Here is an 18,985-nt window from a genome sequence, read left to right as displayed (position 1 = left end):
CTCAAGGATCTCACTCATCAACACTTTGTGATTCCGTAATCAAAAGAAAGCAGAAAATTCTTAGCAGATTTTATGGTGAAATACCCTGCTTAGACCAAAAATTGGAGTAAGACAGAACAAAAACAACAGGGTAGAGAGTAATGATTACCAGTATTTATTCAGGGGCCAGTGATAGAATTTTCACCTTCCAAGTGGGAGACCTGGCTTCGATTCACAGGCAGTGCACCTCAAAGTGCAGTACAGCCCCGATGTCAGTGGAGGCTTACATGTTACTATGATACTAAACTGGTTTCAGCAGAACTTCCAGACTAAGATAGAGTAGGAAGAAAGGCCTGGAGATCTATGTGTGAAAATTAGCCAATGAAAACTGTATGGAGCACAGTGGTCCAGTCTGCAACTGTTCATGGAAATGGCGCAAAGCTAGGCAACGCTCCATCCTGCTGTGATGGGGTCGTCATGAATCCACAGCCACTAACAATAAAAGCAACAAGGATCTGACATTATTCGTAGGGCTCTACCTATTGTAACACATTGCAACTTCCCAGCAGGCCTTCAAATTAGTATCATTTCATAGGTGAAGTAACTGAGACCCAGAGGTTAGGCTCCCTCACCAAAGTGAGAAGGCCAGGAAGATATAAAATCTAAGCATAGCAGTCTATTTCCAGATCCCAAGTGTTCAGCCGTTTCACCATGTTGTTTTGTCCCAAGAAGTGATTTATGAGGCTGTTACAGTTACTGATATCATAACTACACTGTAGCTGTTCATTAGTGTATCCATCTAGACTATTGATTCTCAGCCTGGGCTGTACATTAGAATTGCTTGAGGAGCGTTTAGAAAAAATACATGCAACTGGATCACACCTCACATAACAAAACAGTAGATTCTCTAGGTGTGGGGCTCCAGTGGTGTGCTGGAGGCAGCTCAAACTAACTTGCAAGTGATGATGGTTAAATTTTCAGAAGTTTTACAAGATAGCTTAAAATTGATCATGGTGGGAGGATTTATATCACAGAAATGGGCAGACAGTCCAAATCAAAGGCTTCTTGTTGGGGGAGTGAAGAATCTCTCAGCAACATACCACTGGGTAAAGCACAGGCATCAGTATTTTTTTAAGTTCCCCAGGAGATACCAGTGTGCCCACAAGATTGAGAACTGTGAATTTAGATGTGCATTCTGCCTTCATATTGGAAGAACAACATATAATAGCTAAGAAAAGATTATTAGATCTAGGTGATTGTTATCACTATCTCTTTCCTCAATAAGATTGCAAGCATTCCTAATTTTTCAGCTCAGGGATAATTCTTGATCCTGGAATGTATTCTTACTCTCTTTGCAATTGACCTAAGTTAAAAGGCCAGCAAGTGATTCATACTTACTCTTCTTGAAGTGTTCCAAATCAAAATAAGGATCTAACCCTGATTCTCTGTAGAGAAATTTTATGTCAAAAGTATCTGTTATAAGAGGGAAACACTTAAATTCTGTAAATACTGTGGCATATTGGACATTTTATCCATCTAAACGCTACTTCAATGGGTTCAGGCTGACCTGCATGGCCATTTATTGGCAGTCAAGCGCTTCAATCACTGTACCACCAGGGCTGCTTCTTTTTACTATATCAAAAAAGAAAGAAAAAGACCACTGCTTTGGAGTTAATTCTCACTCACGTTATTGTTGTTAAGTGCCTCATAACAATTCTAAAAAATATTTCTGAGACTGTAAATCTTTACGGGAGCAGACAGTCACATATTTCTCCAATGGAGCGGCTGATGTGGATTTGAACCACTGATCTGGTGGTTAGCAGCCCAATGCCTAATCTACAGCACTACAAGGAGTCAAATTCATGTTATCCTCTTCCTGTGTGAATCCCAAGTTCGTTTGATGTAATTTTCTCCCAACATTAAATTCTAGTCCTCATTTACAATCCTTCAGTATATCTTAGGGCTTCAAGCCATTTGAACCAGTTCAGTCCTGGCCAAAGCAGTGAAATCACAATAGACCCAAATTTGTAAAATATGGATTCAGTGGAACAATAACTGGAATTTGAAAAACCGTGGGTCAAAGCTCTGGAATGGGAGGCTCAGAAGAGACATAGTGAGCCTTTTCAGGAAACTAGAGTATTGTCAGGACTGTGGAGAGCGACACACATTTCAAACCAACATAGTCAGCCACCATCTTTGATCAGGGCATGGTTGTCTCCAACTCTGATGGTAAAGAGATTTGGTTCCTATGCAACAAACATGCTGCCTGTGTTTTCTAAGAGTGACATAAGTCTCTAGCTGGAGTCTATCTGCAAGTGTTCCAGACCTAGATATTATTCAGATATACCCATGTTTTACAAATCAAAATCTGTTCCAATTTCTGTTGATCAGTCAAGATGGAACCAGGAAGAACCAGTGTGAAGCCCTGATATGTTTGCATTAGTGGACTAGGGGTATATGAGCTGCAGAATGAGGAGACATGTTCCTATTAGACAAAGTAATATTTTTCCTGTCAAGCAATAGTATTTTCTTGACTTTTCTTTGACATACATCTTTAAAATGCACTACTCCTTGTTCATGCATAACCAGGAACAATTGGGAGGTGAGACACACTGGAACACAATTACAATTTATAGTAGAAGTTTTGCTAAAAATGACTCCCAGGTAGTTTTGTGTCCATTACTATACAGAAATCTCTTGGCCACACCTCTGTTAATCTTGCCTGCCACCTATCATTGTTGATAGTCAATGCTAATGCAGGCATGATTATAACACTACATTTACTATTTCCCAGCATACCATATTTATACTTACTTTGACAAAAGGAGCTCTGGTAGCGTAGTGGTTACGAATCGGGCTGCGAACCTTAAGGTCAGCGGTTCGAAACTACCAGCTGCACCACGGGAGAAAGATGAGGCTTTCTACTCCCGTAAAGATTTACACCCTCGGAAACCCTATACAGGGTCGCTATGGGTCGGAACCAACTCGATGGCACATAACAACAACAACAAGTGATACGTATTACTTTTTTTTTTTTAATAGTATGAATTGAGCCTTTACTTCCAAAGGCTGCATCAAATTGTTAGAATACAATGTGCATGAAACAGCTTCTTTTAGCATTATTATGTTGGTGTTTAGAAAGAAGCAGGTAGTACAGAATGACCTAAAAGATGCTGCTGAAAAAAGAAATGGGTCTTTCCTTTTCCTACACCATTAAGTTGAATCAACATTTATCTAAATGAAACTCATTTCCAACTGTCAGAAAAACTCCTCTCCTCAACCAATGATTAAGCTACAGCTTTTTCCTAGTGATCAAAAAGAATTTTACAGAGGAGTGTGTATGTTGTGGGGAGCACGGTGGCTCCATACGAGAAGCACTGGACCGCAAACCACAAGGTTGGCAGTTCAAGCTCACCAGCTGCTCCACAGGAGAAAGATGAGGCTTTTGCTCACAACGATTTAAAACCTCAGAAACTCTATAGAGTGTCACTATGAGTCGGAACCAACTCAACTGTTGTTATTAAGTGCCACTGAGTCAATTCTGACTCATAGCTACCTTGTATACCATTTTCAAGGAGCTGTTGGTGGGTTTGAACCACCAACCTTGTGGCTAGTAGTCCAGCACTTACCCTACAGCACCATGCCAGGACTCTGGTGTGTATGTTGAGAAGAGGTAAATTATTGATATATTCTCAGGTATATCTTTTCTAACTGGTCAAACTGTGGCAGCTATCTCTCCCCCTTTCCCTTGCCTTTGCTGCTATAGCAGAACTGTAGCTGCTTCTGCTTTCCATGATGCATTTCTCCCTGTGTGCCCTCTGGCAGCATGGTGGCACCCAACACTATGAGGTTCCCCTCCACAGGCTTTCTTGTTAGCAGGTTCTCATTCGGAGGTATTCACTGACTGAATAGCAGACATGTTCCTGTCCTGTGTTTCTTCCTGTGTTACTGAAAGCTACTAATGACTCTTTTGTGCTCCTTTAAAATCACAAAAGACACAAATACCAGTTTCCTATAACAGCAGCAACTTGTTCTCTCAGATATCTCAAGGAAAGATACCTTCCTTGAAAAATGCCCTAGAGCAGAGCATTCCAGGAATAGTGGATGACTGAAGGAATGAAGGTTTCTCATCATTTCTCTTCATGAGTAATGGCAGAAAGCGTTTTCCAGACTCCATGTGAGAAAGATAGCCAGAAACACAGAGTCAAATATTTTTCCTGCTTTAAAGTTTATCCATTATCTGCATGAACAATTTGTATCTTCTAGGAAGTTGTTCAGGTATTTAGGTTTTGCCTAACACCAAGAATAAAATTCTTAAAGAGACTTCTGACTATATAGAGTAAAATCTTGGTTGAAGATAGAGGATGAAATGAAGGAAAAACAAATATTTCAAGATCATAGATGAGCTACTTATAATAATTTTGTCAAAGATAATTTAATAGTAGAACCAAACATTCTTTTAAGAATACAAAAGAACTAGAGAATTTACGGAGCCCTTTGTGGGTCAAAGATTATTGAATGTAGAAATGTGAATAGTATCTTTAGTACATTTGTATGTGAATGTAGTTATATGGATCAGGTACATCATAGATTAAGTTCTGGCCGTAAAAGCAACTTAAAAAAAAAAAGAGGAAGAAGTTGCTGTCAAGTCAATTCTTACTTGAATCCTACCATGTGTGACGTGTATCAGAGTAGAACTGCATCACAGGTGTTCAATACCACATATTTCAGTAGTAGATCACCAGACCTTTCTTTTAAGTTGCCTCTGGATGAACTCGAACCTCCAGCCTTTTGGTTACTACCCAAGCTCGTTAACCATTTGTACTACCAAGGAACTCGAAAAAGTGACTAAGTGGCATATCTTTGTATAGCACATTACACTTCAGCACCTAGAAATTAGATATTTATCATAAGCCTAAGATGTTTTGGGAATTGTGACCAATCATCCACCATCACCAGGTAGAAATTCTCAGATCTCTGAAGTGTTTCCCTTTACTGTGATCATGAAGAAGCGGTTTTAAAAGATGGTACACCCTCCCAGTCTTTATTCCCATTGCCTTGGTAAGTGGCAACTGTCTAACTCCAGTGACTGGTGATGAGTTTTGTCACGTAGAAATTCAAGGGCATTGTGCCACCTGTAAGTGGCAAGTATTACACCCATGCAGAGGGTGGGGTTCTCTCCTTCCCAGAGCCTCATTAAAGGGGTGTGAGAAACTTAAAAAGTGTTTTTAAGCACATTACACCTAAATGTTCCCATCCTAGGAAACGAGGCTTAATGTGAGTCTTTATATAGCTTCTTTAATTAGAACTGACAGAAGGTTACATAAAATTACATAGAAATAACTTGCTTTGTTTGTCAATTCCACTTTCTAGGTTCCATTGAACATAAAAGTTTATTTGTATTTTTTTAGAAGTCTCATCGCAAACGGAAATCTGTGACATTCAACAAGACTGGAAGCCTTCATTCCTCAGTAATGAAGAATTCACCCAGCTGATGTTGGAGGTGAAAATGTACTTTCAAATTAGCTTAATCAGTTGCAAATCAAAACGTAGCTACTTGTTCCCGATAAGAATGACCCTGTGCCCAAAGTAAACAAGTGTATTCGACCCAGGAAAGAGGTCCTGATTGAGATACTCTGGGAGGTTCTGCATGCTATTGCTTATATTTTGGCCACCAAGATGGAGGATATAATGAAGAATACCCAAACTGTGCATGATCATATGTGGTCCCCAAAGTCACTTCTAGGAGAGCCCTCGTATGTCACACAATGTAACCGGGCTGTCAGGAGGGGGTGGGTGTTGTAAGAAGTAGTTGGAGCAAGATGAGGAAGGGAAGAAAGATTACATCACCCTACACTGTCATTTGATTCAAAGAATCTCCCATTTAGAATGCAATGATCTTATTTTCTTCCCTTTGTAGGAACACATTTTGAAGATAAAAATGTTCTTTTAAAGTTATACTTTTAACGTGAGCTCACATTATGTCAATATGGCTTGTGTGTGCCAACCATAAGTGGACCTGTGCCTCTCCATCCCATATACAGGTTCAGGTTTCTTCCTTTAGAAGATTCGGTGCTTCATAAGAGCTGTATGAGGGTCTTCAAAAACTTCGTCGGAAAATGGAATTAAAAGAAAATGGAATTCATTCACAGACTTTTTGAAGTTCTGTTGATGGCCTGAGAAAGTGGCCTATCTAAACATGGTATATTTTGATATGGGTGAAAGTATTCCATCACTGAGGAGAATTACTCTCGACAGAAACATCCAACTGTGGTTGTTCGGATTTCTAAGCAGGGCATAAGGCCAGCAAAGTGCCTGGACTCTGAAGGATAGTGGGGCTCAGTGGGGAAGGGCCTGTTTGTGCACTTGACCAAGAAGAGAAGAACCTAGGAAAATGAGCTCAGAAAAAGGAAGTTCAACACTGGTTGAACTTTTTGTCACTGGTTACTGCCAGGCAGTTTGGAGAGACTGGCTTCTTGGACTATCCAGTGAAACCTGTGAAAGTCAGAACTCAACAAGACTACTTTGTTTTGCTGGGTCTCAAGTTTTCCACCTTTGACAGGGTGCAGGCTTACCACGTTCTATCACTCTCTATTAGTGGAAAAAATCTGAATTTTCCTTCCCTGTCAGGTTTCAGTTTTATACGTATTCTGGCTTTCTCAGGTTTTACTGTATCTTTCTATATCTAGTCTTCAGTGCCTATATAAGACTGATGTAAACTTCCATTTACGTAGAGGAAGCAGAAAACAGAAAGTACTTGAGTAAGAAATGCCAGAATGAAGATGTCCAAATATTATGAAGTATAAAAGCATTAATGAAGATTTGCATAAAATGAAAGATACTTAAATCTACATGTGAGCTGTATTTAAAGAAAATACAGAACTTTCACCAGAAGCAGTGCATTTTAAGTGTGTTAAATTTAGAGCCGCTTGTGATATACAATGTTGAATTAATGCACCATTGTGCTATTTTACATAAGTCATTTTATCTTTTAATTCTTATGGGAAAATAGGTAAAATGCATACATAACCTTATCTCACCAGCCCCTTTAACAGTGTTTAAAAAAAATATTTTTTCATTTTTTTCCCAGTGAGTATCCAGGTATCAAAATTGTTTTAAGTGCTACTTACTTACAAAACTTGGGAGCAATCTTGCATATATAATTATGTTATTGTTGTTGTTAGTACGTGCCATTGCATGAGTTCTGGCTCATATTGAACCTATGTCATGTTTCCGAGGAGCAGCTGGTGGGTTTGAACCACTAACCTTGTGGTTCACAGTACAGTACTTATCTTACAGCATCCCACCAAGAGTCAAGTCTCTTAACAATGAAGTTAAAAATGGAAAAATATTTGGGCTGGAAGTCAGGACTGATAGTGGAAGACTGGCATTTCTAGAGAAAGACTGCTATAGATTTGTATGCATAGAAAGAATATGTATATATTCTTTATGCCGTTTCCCCCCTGTTCCTGGTATAGACTCCTCAAAGCATATTGAAAGGGAATCACACTAGGTGAATGAACTGGGTAAGAAATAAAGCCTACATACCTAGATGGGTGTTCTAGGTGAATTGAAAGTTTGAGTTGCCTGGTGAATCCACCAACTTTTGAATTAACTTAGACTTCTATCCCAATCTGTTCTTCTGTAGATGCAGACACAAAACAAAAATAAATCCACTGCCATCGAGTCAGTTCCCACTCACGGTGTCCCTGTAGGGCAGAATGGAACTGTTCTGTAGAGCTTCCGGGACTGTGGGAGTATCCAGCCTCATCTTCTCACACAGAGCAGCTGGCTGGTGGTTTGAACCACAGACTTTGTGATTAACAACCCAATGCTTAACCTGCTACACTGCCTGGGTTCCTTCGACACAGACTTATAATGACTAGCTGGAACTTTCCAGTTTCTTCTACCTCATATTTTGAGCCCTGGTTCTGAGGGGCCATCATTTCCCTTTATCATGTGTGCTCTATGCCAGCTGCACAGCCTCTATTTTTTTTCGGAGCCGTTTCTGAGAACTTGAATCTAGATGCTACGTCTTGATAGACCAGGCTCCTCTTTTTAAATGAGGACGGACCAGTATAAAGCCTATCGTGCCCCTGGGAAATACTGGTGCCTTTTGGGTGCAAATCCTTTCTTCTTTCCTCTTCCTATACCCACAAGGCACATAAGCAGTCTCAAGAAAACACATAACAACTGTGAAGCTTGAGAGAGCAAAAATGACTTCGTAGCAGACCAGCCAAGCTGATAAAGTACTAGCTTCTCACCAGAAGCTGAAGAAAACTGACAACAAGCATTTGAACAGGTAGATTCAAAAGGAGAGAAATCTCTTTCTGTACAGGGATTAGGGAATTTGTGGTAGTTCTGAACTGTATTCAGAAAAGCTACAGCAGTCTTTTCTCTTAGCCCAAAGATTGTCTCAGAGAACACAGGAATTTGGCAGAAAGGGCATGGCTCCATGTAAAATTCTGCACGAATATGGCTTTGTAATAAAGTCACCTTTACATAGATGGGACACATCTGTGCACAATAATTTTGTATTGACTCGCTCTCAAATGATGCTGGTGGGCTTCTAAAACCATAGCAAGTGTTCTTACAGCAGTTAGTGCAGTTCTTGTATGTTTGATGGAAAATGACAATGAGCTGATGAAAAGTTATCTTCCATCTATAAATACCTTCAGCTTTTAACACCCACTTGCTTTAAGAATTCAAGAGGGACCAGGGCTCACTGTGAAAAGAAGATCATTTGTATTACTCTTGCTTTCCCCCAGCCTTCCAATCTGCTTCACTTCATCCACAGGTCTCCCACCCTTAAAAAAAGATTCACCTCCAGAAGGGCTGCAAAGCTGACTTTAAAAACAATTTAGAAAAACATTTGAGGGAAAAAAAAGAAGTAAAAGATATTAGGATGTTCTGGTGTGACGCTGTAGGATCAGCACTGGACTGCTAACCACAAGGCTGGCAGTTCAGACCCACCAGCCGCTCCTCAGAAACCCTAGACATTATGTGTATGAGTCGGAACCAACTCAACGGCACTTAACAACAACGATCCTTTCTTATAGAAGTCTTGCCCTATATATTATAGGATATCCAGCAGTACCCCTGGACTCTCCCCACTAAATGCCAGTAGCAATTGTGACAACTAGAAACGTCTCCAGACATTACCAGATGTTCCCTTGAGGGGGCAACATTGCCACCACTTGAGGACAATTAATGTATTCCAAAAGAAGTCAGTTTGAAAAGTGTGCTTTAATACACTTTTCAATCTCACAGCTCACAATTGTATGTCAGTGTAAGAGCGTAAATGAGTCTAGTGGTGATTTGGGTGATGAAAAGAGCTTTCTCCATGCTGGTACTTTGTAGCAGATGCCCTCCACACACATTTAGTGGACTGTTTCTGGTTTCTGCTGCACACCCTTCTGAGTTGAAAGAATGTATGCTCTTTGGGCTTTGCAGATCTCAGCAGTACCCTTGAAGCATCTAGCCGAGGGCATGCAAAATTCTTCTAGAGCTTTCTAAGTACATATTTCAGGGCTCCCCCACCCCAAAGCAAAATTCTCAGATTTCAGAGATTCAAAGTGCAGTCAGTAAAATGATGGCAATAGGTCTGCAGTGAAAGTCCACTTGAACATGTTACTTCCTCAGTTCTGGTGAGGTGGGCTGTGTTTTTCATCTCTTCCCTCCCACCAGTGTGCCATGTATAGCTAGTTGCCAGCATGACCCCATTCTTTGCTGAATTACATGGTCTGAATTTTAGAAACCAACTTTCAGATGTCTCTTAGGAATGTATTATAAGAATTAGATAGCTAATCCTTATACCTTTCAACAAAATACTTTTTCAGACATTCTGAAATACTTATAGGTCCAGTTGAGTCACACAATATCCATCCTCCTTGACTTCCCCCCCCCCACACACACACACTTTTGTGGAATAATGTGCAAGTTCTTTATAAATAATTCCTTTAATAGTGTTTATCTTAATGGAGTCTTGGTGTGGTGCTGTGGGCTAATGCGTCAGACTGCAAAGTCATTTGAACTTCAAGGTCGGTGGCTCAAGCTCACCAGCTGCTCCTTGGAAACCCTATACAGGGTCGCTATGGGTCAGAATTGTCTCAACAGCACTTAACAACAACAACAACATCTTAATGTAGTGGAGATAGCAGAGGTCTACCCTGGCTAATAGGCAGGCTGGTTTTAATGCATCTATTAGCTTTGATGTTTTTCAGTAAATGTTTATTGCTGAACTCAAAGTGATCTCAGGGGTAAGGTGACCGGATATTGCTGGATTCTTTTAATGATAACGGTGGTATTTCTGATTCAGCTCAATAATGTGCTGGTCAATAAAACACTTAGGTGATGTCCATGGCTGGATTCTATTTTAGGATACCAAGAGGTCAACATTTTCACTGAGCCTTACAGTGCTTTTGCAGGCATTCTGCCTGAGCCTGACAGATTCTGTGTAAGGAACCATACTGTGTGCGCACCAGCCAAGTGCTACACAGTTACTCGTGAAACTGTCACGAGACTTACAAAACAAAGTCCACACGATAAAGCGGGCTCCTTTCCCTTAGTGACACGCTTCTCAGTAAAAGTATCATTAAAGAGCTCTCAAATGTTGCATTTTCCACAGGCATTAGATGGCTTCATTATCGCAGTGACAACAGATGGCAGCATCATATATGTGTCTGACAGTATCACGCCTCTTCTTGGGCATTTACCGGTGAGTTTCTCCTCTAGTGGCCTTGCCTGCACATGTGATTCCACTTTTCTTGAGATTCCATCAAATCTCATATCAAGATATGTGGGGTCTGTTTTTGAGAAGGGAATGAGCTGGCGGGGAGGGAGTAAGGGGCATAGAGTTCAGGAGGATGTGACCAAACCAGAGGTCAGTGTCCTGCATTAGCAGTGTGTAACTGTCCTGGTGTGGAGTCGTGGTTTGGTGCTGTAGGATAAGCACTAGACCACAAGGTCGGCAGTTCAAATTCACCAACTGCTCCTTGGAAACCCTATGCAGGGTTGCTATGAGTCAGAATGGACTTGACGGCACTTAACATAAAGTCTGAAACCCTGGTGTGGCACTGTAGGAAATGCACTGGGTTACTAACAGCAAGGTTGGTGGTTCAACTCTATAAGCCGCTCCTTGGAAACCCTATACAGGAACTGACTTGATAGCACTTAACAACAACAAGTTTTGTTGTCAGTTGTCATGGCAACCATATGTGCAGCAGAAGAGAATGCTGCCCGGTCCTCCAGCGTCTTCATGACCATGGGTATGTGTAAGCCATTGTTGTGAACAATGTGTATTTTGAGTGCCCACCAGCTGCCTTCCCTCTTCCAGCACTATACCTGGCAGTGTTGTGTTGTGACTTTCCTTGGGCTAATTATCGGAGGTAGATCACCAGTCCTTTCTTCCTACTCTTAGTCTGGAAGTTCTGATGAAACCTGTTCTCCATGGACAACCCAGCTGGTGGTTGAGCTACTGGTGGCATAGCAACATATGAGCTACTGTATTACACAAACAAGCAGACAGGTTGTGGTGGGGAACAACCTTAGTCAAGGCAAGACCTGGAGTATGGGAGATGGGTATATCTTATCCTTGGTTAGGAACAGTAGAGAAATCATGAGCCCTACGAGTGAATCTCAGCACAGTTATGGAGCTGAGATCCTTTGCAGAGGTTCATAGTTGTCATCCAAAGGAACTCCCTGCCTGCTTGGAGCTAGTTAGCGCTGATTGAGGAATAGTGGAGGTGTGGGGCATGGTGGGAAAGTGTCTGAGAGTTTAGCAACTAATGGTTCAATGACAGGGTGATTCTTAGGAGATGGAGACTCTGGGAAGACACTGCTGGACCATGAAGGCCTTGGGGAATGAGGAGGATTTGGGTAGGCAGAGAGGAGAGGAGAGGGTACACCTTTCAGCCAAAGTGAGTGAGAATGGGGCTTGGAGGTGGGGGTGATGGCAGCTCTTCCCTCCTTCCTTCTTCCCTGATGCTTCTGCCTCTCTGCATACTCCTTGCTGGTGTTCTGGAGACTCCGTAAGTTAAGATGAATTGATTTAGGAATATGAACCCGGCTTGTGTAAGATCTGCCTTTGAAGATCCCTCATAGGTGTTTGTCTTTCATTTCTGCCACATCATTATGTATCCCTCCAGGGCCTTGACCCTGAATGACAAGTCCGCCAGGAGCATCAAATGTCCTCTTCTTTCTCCTCCCAGCAAGCACAGCCAAGCCACTTCACATTCCCAATCTCAATGGATGGGCCACCAGTTTATGTCATGAGGGGTTAACAGCTTGCCCTGGCTTCCCGGATACTGACGATGTCTTTCCTGGGTCAGGAAGCCAATGAGGATTGTGGTTCTCTCTCTTGGGCCTCGCCTGTCCACAGTGCAGTGTAGCCTTGCTCTGTGGGCTTGTACCTCTGTTGGCGTGATCAGATCAGCTCTGCCAGTGGCCACTGAGTACCACACCACATCATCCTAAGTGATAATTTTCCTGAGAAACCATTCCTCCCTCCATTTTTCCTTCCAACAAGGCCAAAGCCTCCCACATCATTCCTTTGCCAGTTGTAGTGTGTCATGACCCAGAAAAGCATCTTTGACTTTGTTAGGTAGGTGCCTTCGCATTATACTGCAGTCTGTCTAACTTTTGTGTTTCAGTCTATTATCTAAAACCAGGTATGAGACTAGGGGAGTGTCTCTCCAGTCTCAGTACTTTTCAGACGAGGCAGTATCTCACTGCGCCAAGGTGGCTGAGAGAGCAACTTCGTTTTGTGTTTAGACTCTGGCCAGGAGACCCATGTTAAGGCAACTATGGAATGAACCCAGAAGTGTCCCCATCAAAATCAGCCCATCTTCTGCTTGCTGATCAGAAGGTATCTGAGGAAAGGAGGGGAGAGGGGCCTGTTTTTAGAGGCAGCTATGTTCTGTGTTGAAATGGACAGGTGCAGATTGAAAGTAATAAATGTAGCTTCCCAAGCAGCCTGAGAATCGGATGCAAGAGCCCAGAGCTGTTTGTGTAAACAGGATTTGCACTGTTCCACTGCGCGCTCTCCTAATTATCTGGTGACCCAATTGCTACACGTGAACTTCAAAAGAAAGTCAGGAGCTCTGATTGGAAAATACTGAGCAGTTTGTTGTTGTTTTTAGGTGCCATCGAGTTGGTACCAACTCATAGCGACCTTATGAACAGCAGAACGAAACACTGCCCAATCCAGCCACACTTGAGTCCATCAATGCTGCCACTTGGCCAATCCATCTCACTGAGGGTCTTCCTCTTTTTCTCTGACCCTCCACTGTACCAAACATGATACCTTCTCCAGCAACCGGTCCCTCCTGACAATATGTCTGAAGTATTAGAGACGAAGTTTGGCCATCTTGGCCTCCAAGGAGCACTCTGGCTGCGCTTCATCCAACATGGATCTATTGGTTCTTTTGGCAGCTCATGGCACTTTCAATATTCTCCTCTAATACCATAACTCAAAAGCTTCAATTCTTCTATGGTCTTCCTAATTTACTTTCCAGCTTTCACATGCATATGAGGTTATTGAAAATGCCATGGCTTGGGTCAGGCGTACCTTTGTCTTCAAGCTGACATCTTTGCTCTTCAACACTTTAAAAAGGTCTTGTGTAGCAGATTTGACTAATGCAATACATCGTCTGATTTCTTGACTGCTGCTTCCGTGAGTGTTGATATTTGATCCAAGAAGAATGAAGTCCTTGACAACTTCAATCTTTTCTCCTTTGATAAGAATGTTGTTTATTGGTCCAGTAGTGAGGATTTTTGTTTTATTACATTGAGATGTAATCCATACCGAAGGCTGTGCTCTTTGATCTTCATCAGTAATGTTTTAAGTCCTCTTCACTTTCAGCAAGCAAGGTTGTATCATTTGCATATCACAGGTTGTTAATGAGTCTTCCTCCAATCACAGGTTGTTAATGAGTCTACCTCCAATCCTGATGCCATGTTTTTCTTCATATAACCCAGCTTCTCAGATTATTTGCTCACCATACAGATTGAATAAGTATGGTGAAAGAATACAACCTTGTCACACACCTTTCCTAATTTTAAACCATTCAGTGTTCCCATGTCCTGTTCGAACAACTGCCTCTTGGTCCAGGTACAGATTCCTCATGAGCACAATTAAGTGTTCCGGAATACTCATACTTGACAATGTTGTCTATAGCTTGTCATGATCCACACAATCGAAAGCCTTTGCGTAGTCAATAAAACACAGGTAAACATCTTTCTGATATTCTCTGCTTTCAGCCAAGATCCATCAGACATCAGCAATGATATCCCTCATTCCACATCCTCTTCTGAATCCGGCTTGAACCTCTGGAAGCTCTCTGTCAATGTATGCTTGCAGCCGTTTCTATATTACCTTTAGTGAAACTTTAATCGCATGGGATATCAAAGAGATTGTCCAATGATTTCCGCATTACGTTGGGTCACCTCTCTTTGGAATGGGCACAAATACAGATCTCTTCCAATCAGTCAGCCAGATAGTTATCTTCCATATTTCTTGGCAGAGATGAGTGAGTGCCTCCTGTGCTGCCTCACTTTCTTGAAAGATTTCAATTTTCATTTCATCAATTCCTGGTGCCTTGTTCTTTGCCAATTCCTCCAATGCACCTTGGACTTCCTCCCTAAGTATTATTGGCTCTTGATCATATGTTACCTCTTGAAATGGCCAAACACTAACCATTTCCCTTTGGTATAGTGACTCTGTGTATTCCTTCCATCTTCTCTTGATGCTTTCTGCATCATTCAATAATTTGCCCAGAGAATCTTTCAATAATGAAAGTTGAGGCTTGCATTTTTTCTTCAGTTCCCCCAGCTTGAGAAATGCTGAGCATGTTCTTCCTTTTTGGTTTTCTGATTCCAAATCTTTGCACATTTTGTTGCAATAATTGGCATTATATTCTCGAGCTCATCTTTGAAGGTCATATTTTGGCTTTCATGGACTTGTTTTCATTTTCTTCAGCTTCAGTTTGAATTTGCATTGAGTAATTGATGGTCTGTTCCACAGTCTGCACCTGGCCTTGTTTTGACTGAATGATGATATAGAGCTTTACCATCGTCTCTTTCCTCACATGTAGTCAATTTGATTTCTATGTGTTCCATCTGCTGAGGTCCATGTGTATATTTGTCTCTTATGTTGTCTAGAGAGGGTATTTGAAATGAAGAAATCGTTGATTTTGCAGAATTCTATCATGCAATCTCCAGCACCAAGGCCTTATTTTCCAACTACTGATCCTTCCTCTTTGCTCCCAACCTTTGCATTTCAATCACCTTAATGATGAATACATCTTTATTGCATGTTTGATCCATTTCAGATCGAAGAAATTGGTAGAAATCTTCTATTTCATCCTCACTGGCTTTAGTGGTTGGTGCATAAAGTTGAATAATAGTGGTATTAACTGGGCTTCCCTGTAGGCACACGGATATTATCTTATCACAGACAGTGTTGTACCTCATGACTGATCTGGATATGTTCTTTTTGACAATGAATGCAACACCATTCTTCTTCCATTTGTCATTTCCGGCATGTGTTTATCAGATTCAAAATGGCCAATACCAGTCCATTTCAGCCCACTGATGCCTAAGATATTGATGTTTATGCATTCCATTTCATTTGTGACAACTTCTAATTTTTCCAGATTCATACTTCATACATTCCATGTTCTGATTTTCAGTGGATGTTTATAGCTGTTTCTCTTCATTTTGAGTTGTATCCCATCAGCAAATGAAGGTCCCACAGGCTTTTCTCCCATGGGCTTTACTCCATTTGCGTCATCATGGTCAACTCTACTTTGAGGAGGCCGCTCTTCCCAAGTCTCATTTTGAGTGCCTTTCAACCTGAGAAGCTCATGTTCTGTTACTATATCTGACAGTGTTTCTCTGCTGTTCATAAGGTTTTCAGTGACTAAATATTCGGGAGTGGTTTGTCACTCCTTCTTCTTAGTCTGTCTTCATCCGGAAGCTCATCTGAAACCTGTCCACCTTGGTGGCCATGATGGTATTTAAAATATCGGTGGCATAGCTTTCAGAATCACAGTAACTCACAAGCCACCACAGTATGACAAACTGACAGACGAGTGGTGGAGGGAACAGTTTAAAAGCACCTTATAAATTCATATTTAATTCTGGGAGGCTCAGAAACTACTCTGACTCCAATTTATCAATGCTAACCAGAAGTGCCCGAGGAGAAAGGTCTCCTAAAAATTCAGCTGCTGAGAAAACCCTGGGGAGCAGAGTTTTATGATATGACAGCAATTAATAACTGATAGTCTCAGTTCAAATCCACCAGCCGCTCCTCAGAAACCCTATACAGGGTCGCTGTGAATGGAAACCAACTCGATGGTACCTCATAACAACAAGACATTTTAGTTGAATGCTTGTTAAGTGTTTATATGTAGACAGGCACCCAAGTCAACTTGTCCGTAATCTCCCCAGTGGAGGTGAACCCAGGGTGGGCAGTCCCCACATTTAATGTCCATTTCTAGCTTACAGTCTCCAGTGATTGATGACAATTTACCAGGATTGTCATCCCCCTCCCCCACTTTTACACAGCATTCACTTGAACTCTTTGCAAGTCAGGTAGACAAGAGGCATCAAAGATGGAAGTTTCCCTGTGCAAGCTGGGATACAGTTATTGAACACAGAGATGATCTGGGAGTAACCAGCTGCTGTCCAGTCAACCCCATGTAGATCAGAGTAGAACTGTGCTCCATGTGGTTCTCAATGGCTTATTTTTCAGAAGTAGATCACCAGGCCTTTCTACCTAGTTGCCTCTGGGCAGGCTCAAATCTCCAACCTCTCAGTTAACAGCCAAACACATGGACCATTTATAGCATGTAGGGATGTTTCCACTTTACAGGGCAAAAAAAAATAAAAGTGACCCAAACAGTGACAGACAGAGCAGGCTCAAACCAGCTGCATCCAACTAAAAGCCCAAATTCTTCACCACTCTGTTCTGGTATGAACCGGCCTCTCTGCTTAGTTTAGTTCAATTCTTACTTGTTTATCATTCAGTCTCTGTTAGCATATGCTCCCTGATAGGGCAGGGATTTAGAAGGCCCATATGAGGTCACCTTCCTATTAGGGTTTGTAACCTAAATTGATATTTGCAATTTGGTTGCAAATAGCACCTGTTAAACCATTAGAGTAATGTTGTATAGTTAAGTGCCTTTGAGTCAGTTCCAACGACCCATAGTGACCCTGTTTAGGGTTTTGAGGAGTGGCTGATGAACTTGAACTGCCGACCTTGCAGTTCATTCGGCTTTGCAGTCCAGCGCATTAACCCACAGCACCACACTGGGGCTCAAGAGAGCTAAAAAATAACCAAACACAAACTCACTGCCATCAAGTTGGTTCTGATTCATAGTGACCCTGCATAGGATTTCCAAGGCTATAAATCTTTACAAGAGAAAAAGGCCTCATCTTTCTCCCACGGATCGACTGGTGGGTTTGAATCAGCAACCTTGTGGTTAGCAGTCCAATGTGTATCCTATAGTGCCACCATTTGTGAAGAACTTTCTCTGTACAAGCTACTGTTAAGAATCTTTTACACAAGCTATGTATTTTGTATAAAGCACTTAGAACAGAGACTTTTGACACAGAGTCAGGTTTCCATCATGTTGGATTTCATTATCACTATTGGTCCTTGTTATTGTTGATGTTAAGTGCCATCGAGTTGGTTCTTCTCATGACTGCCCCGTATAGGGTGTTTGAGGAATGACTGATGGATTTGAATTGCCAACCTTATAGTTCACAGTCCAGTACTGATCATACAGTGCCACACCAGGACTTCCAGATGTTGATGTTTAACCACTATTCAGTGTTTTATATGCTGTTGTTATTAAAAGCTTTTGAGTTGGTTCCAACACTATGTGACCCTGTATAGGGTTTTCAAGGAGCTGTGGGTGAGCTTGAACTGCTGACCTTATGGCTCAAATCAACCTTTCAGTCTAGCACATTAACCAACAGCACCACACCAGCATTCTGTATATGACAAAGTAAAAGTGACTCTTTTCAAAGCGGGCAGATGGATAGAAAGGAAGAGAATAAAAAAGTGACTGTAATGGTCAGTCTTTGTGGGGAATGTGGCGATTAAGAGAGTGAGAAGAGGCCCAGTGGGAAGGGGCCAAGGGAGACTTGAGCCCCAGCAGCAGTGACCCCTCAGGCCTGTTGTCATACCAGGACCAGTCTGTTGTCCCTAATGTGTGTGGGGTGGGGAAGGTGGGTAAAGGGCAATAAGAACGCCTTTCCTCTTTGAGACTTGTCAGGCTTGGAGTCTCACTCTGTTCCTTTACGCTACTATAAACTCACATGTAGAAAAAGCTCACTTGTCTGTATAGCAGTTTTAGTACACCAGTTTTCCTGATGAATTATCCTAGAAATTTTTTTCCAGTGACACAGCAAAGGAGAAAGAAAATAGCTCTGTAAAGCAGAAAATGGTATTAAGAAATGATTAATTAAAAAAAAAAAAAGCCAGAACTTTCAAAGTTTGTGCAATGCCAGTACATTTTTGCTTCCCCAGTTGTTATTAAGGAGCCCTGTGGTGCTGTGGGTTAGGCGTTTGGCAGCTGACAGCAAGGTTGGAGGTTCAAACCTACCAGCCTCACTCCACAGGAGAAAGATGAGGCTGTGTGCTCCGGTAAGATGTGTAATCTCAGAAACCCTGTGTAGGGTTGCTAGGAGTCAGAACCTCCTCAATGGCACTGGAGTTTTGGTTTGGGGTGGTTGTTAGTTGAATCAGTTCTACTTTGTGGAAGCTCCATCTGTGCAGAGTAGAACTGCTCCACAGGGGGTTTCAAGGCTGTGGCAGTACTAATCTCTGATAAAATAAACTTTAAGGCAAAACCCAGCATAATAGATAAAGATGGACATTATTTCATGATTAAAGGGACAATTGAAAAAGATGACATAACCATAATAAATATCTATGCTCCCAATGAAAGAGCTCCAAAATATATAAAGCAAACTCTAATATATTTGAAGAAAGAAATCG

The 18,985-nt window shown here is 41.7% G+C and overlaps 1 protein-coding gene across 1 annotated transcript in view; it reads left to right on the top strand.

Annotated features, from left to right (window-relative positions):
- NPAS2 (neuronal PAS domain protein 2) overlaps positions 1-18,985 on the top strand; it is a 126,523-nt gene that overhangs the window by 35,313 nt on the left and 72,225 nt on the right. Inside the window, exons 3-4 of the mRNA XM_006870770.1 lie at positions 5,391-5,482; positions 10,607-10,696. Of these exons, the coding sequence (XP_006870832.1) occupies positions 5,391-5,482; positions 10,607-10,696 (182 nt within the window). The remainder of the gene's footprint in view (positions 1-5,390; positions 5,483-10,606; positions 10,697-18,985) is intronic.

Source organism: Chrysochloris asiatica, unplaced genomic scaffold, assembly GCF_000296735.1.
Source record: "Chrysochloris asiatica unplaced genomic scaffold, ChrAsi1.0 scaffold00150, whole genome shotgun sequence".
NCBI lineage: Eukaryota > Metazoa > Chordata > Mammalia > Afrosoricida > Chrysochloridae > Chrysochloris > Chrysochloris asiatica.
The sequence above is the reverse complement of the archived record's forward strand: the minus strand, read 5'-3'. Positions and strand labels throughout refer to the sequence as shown.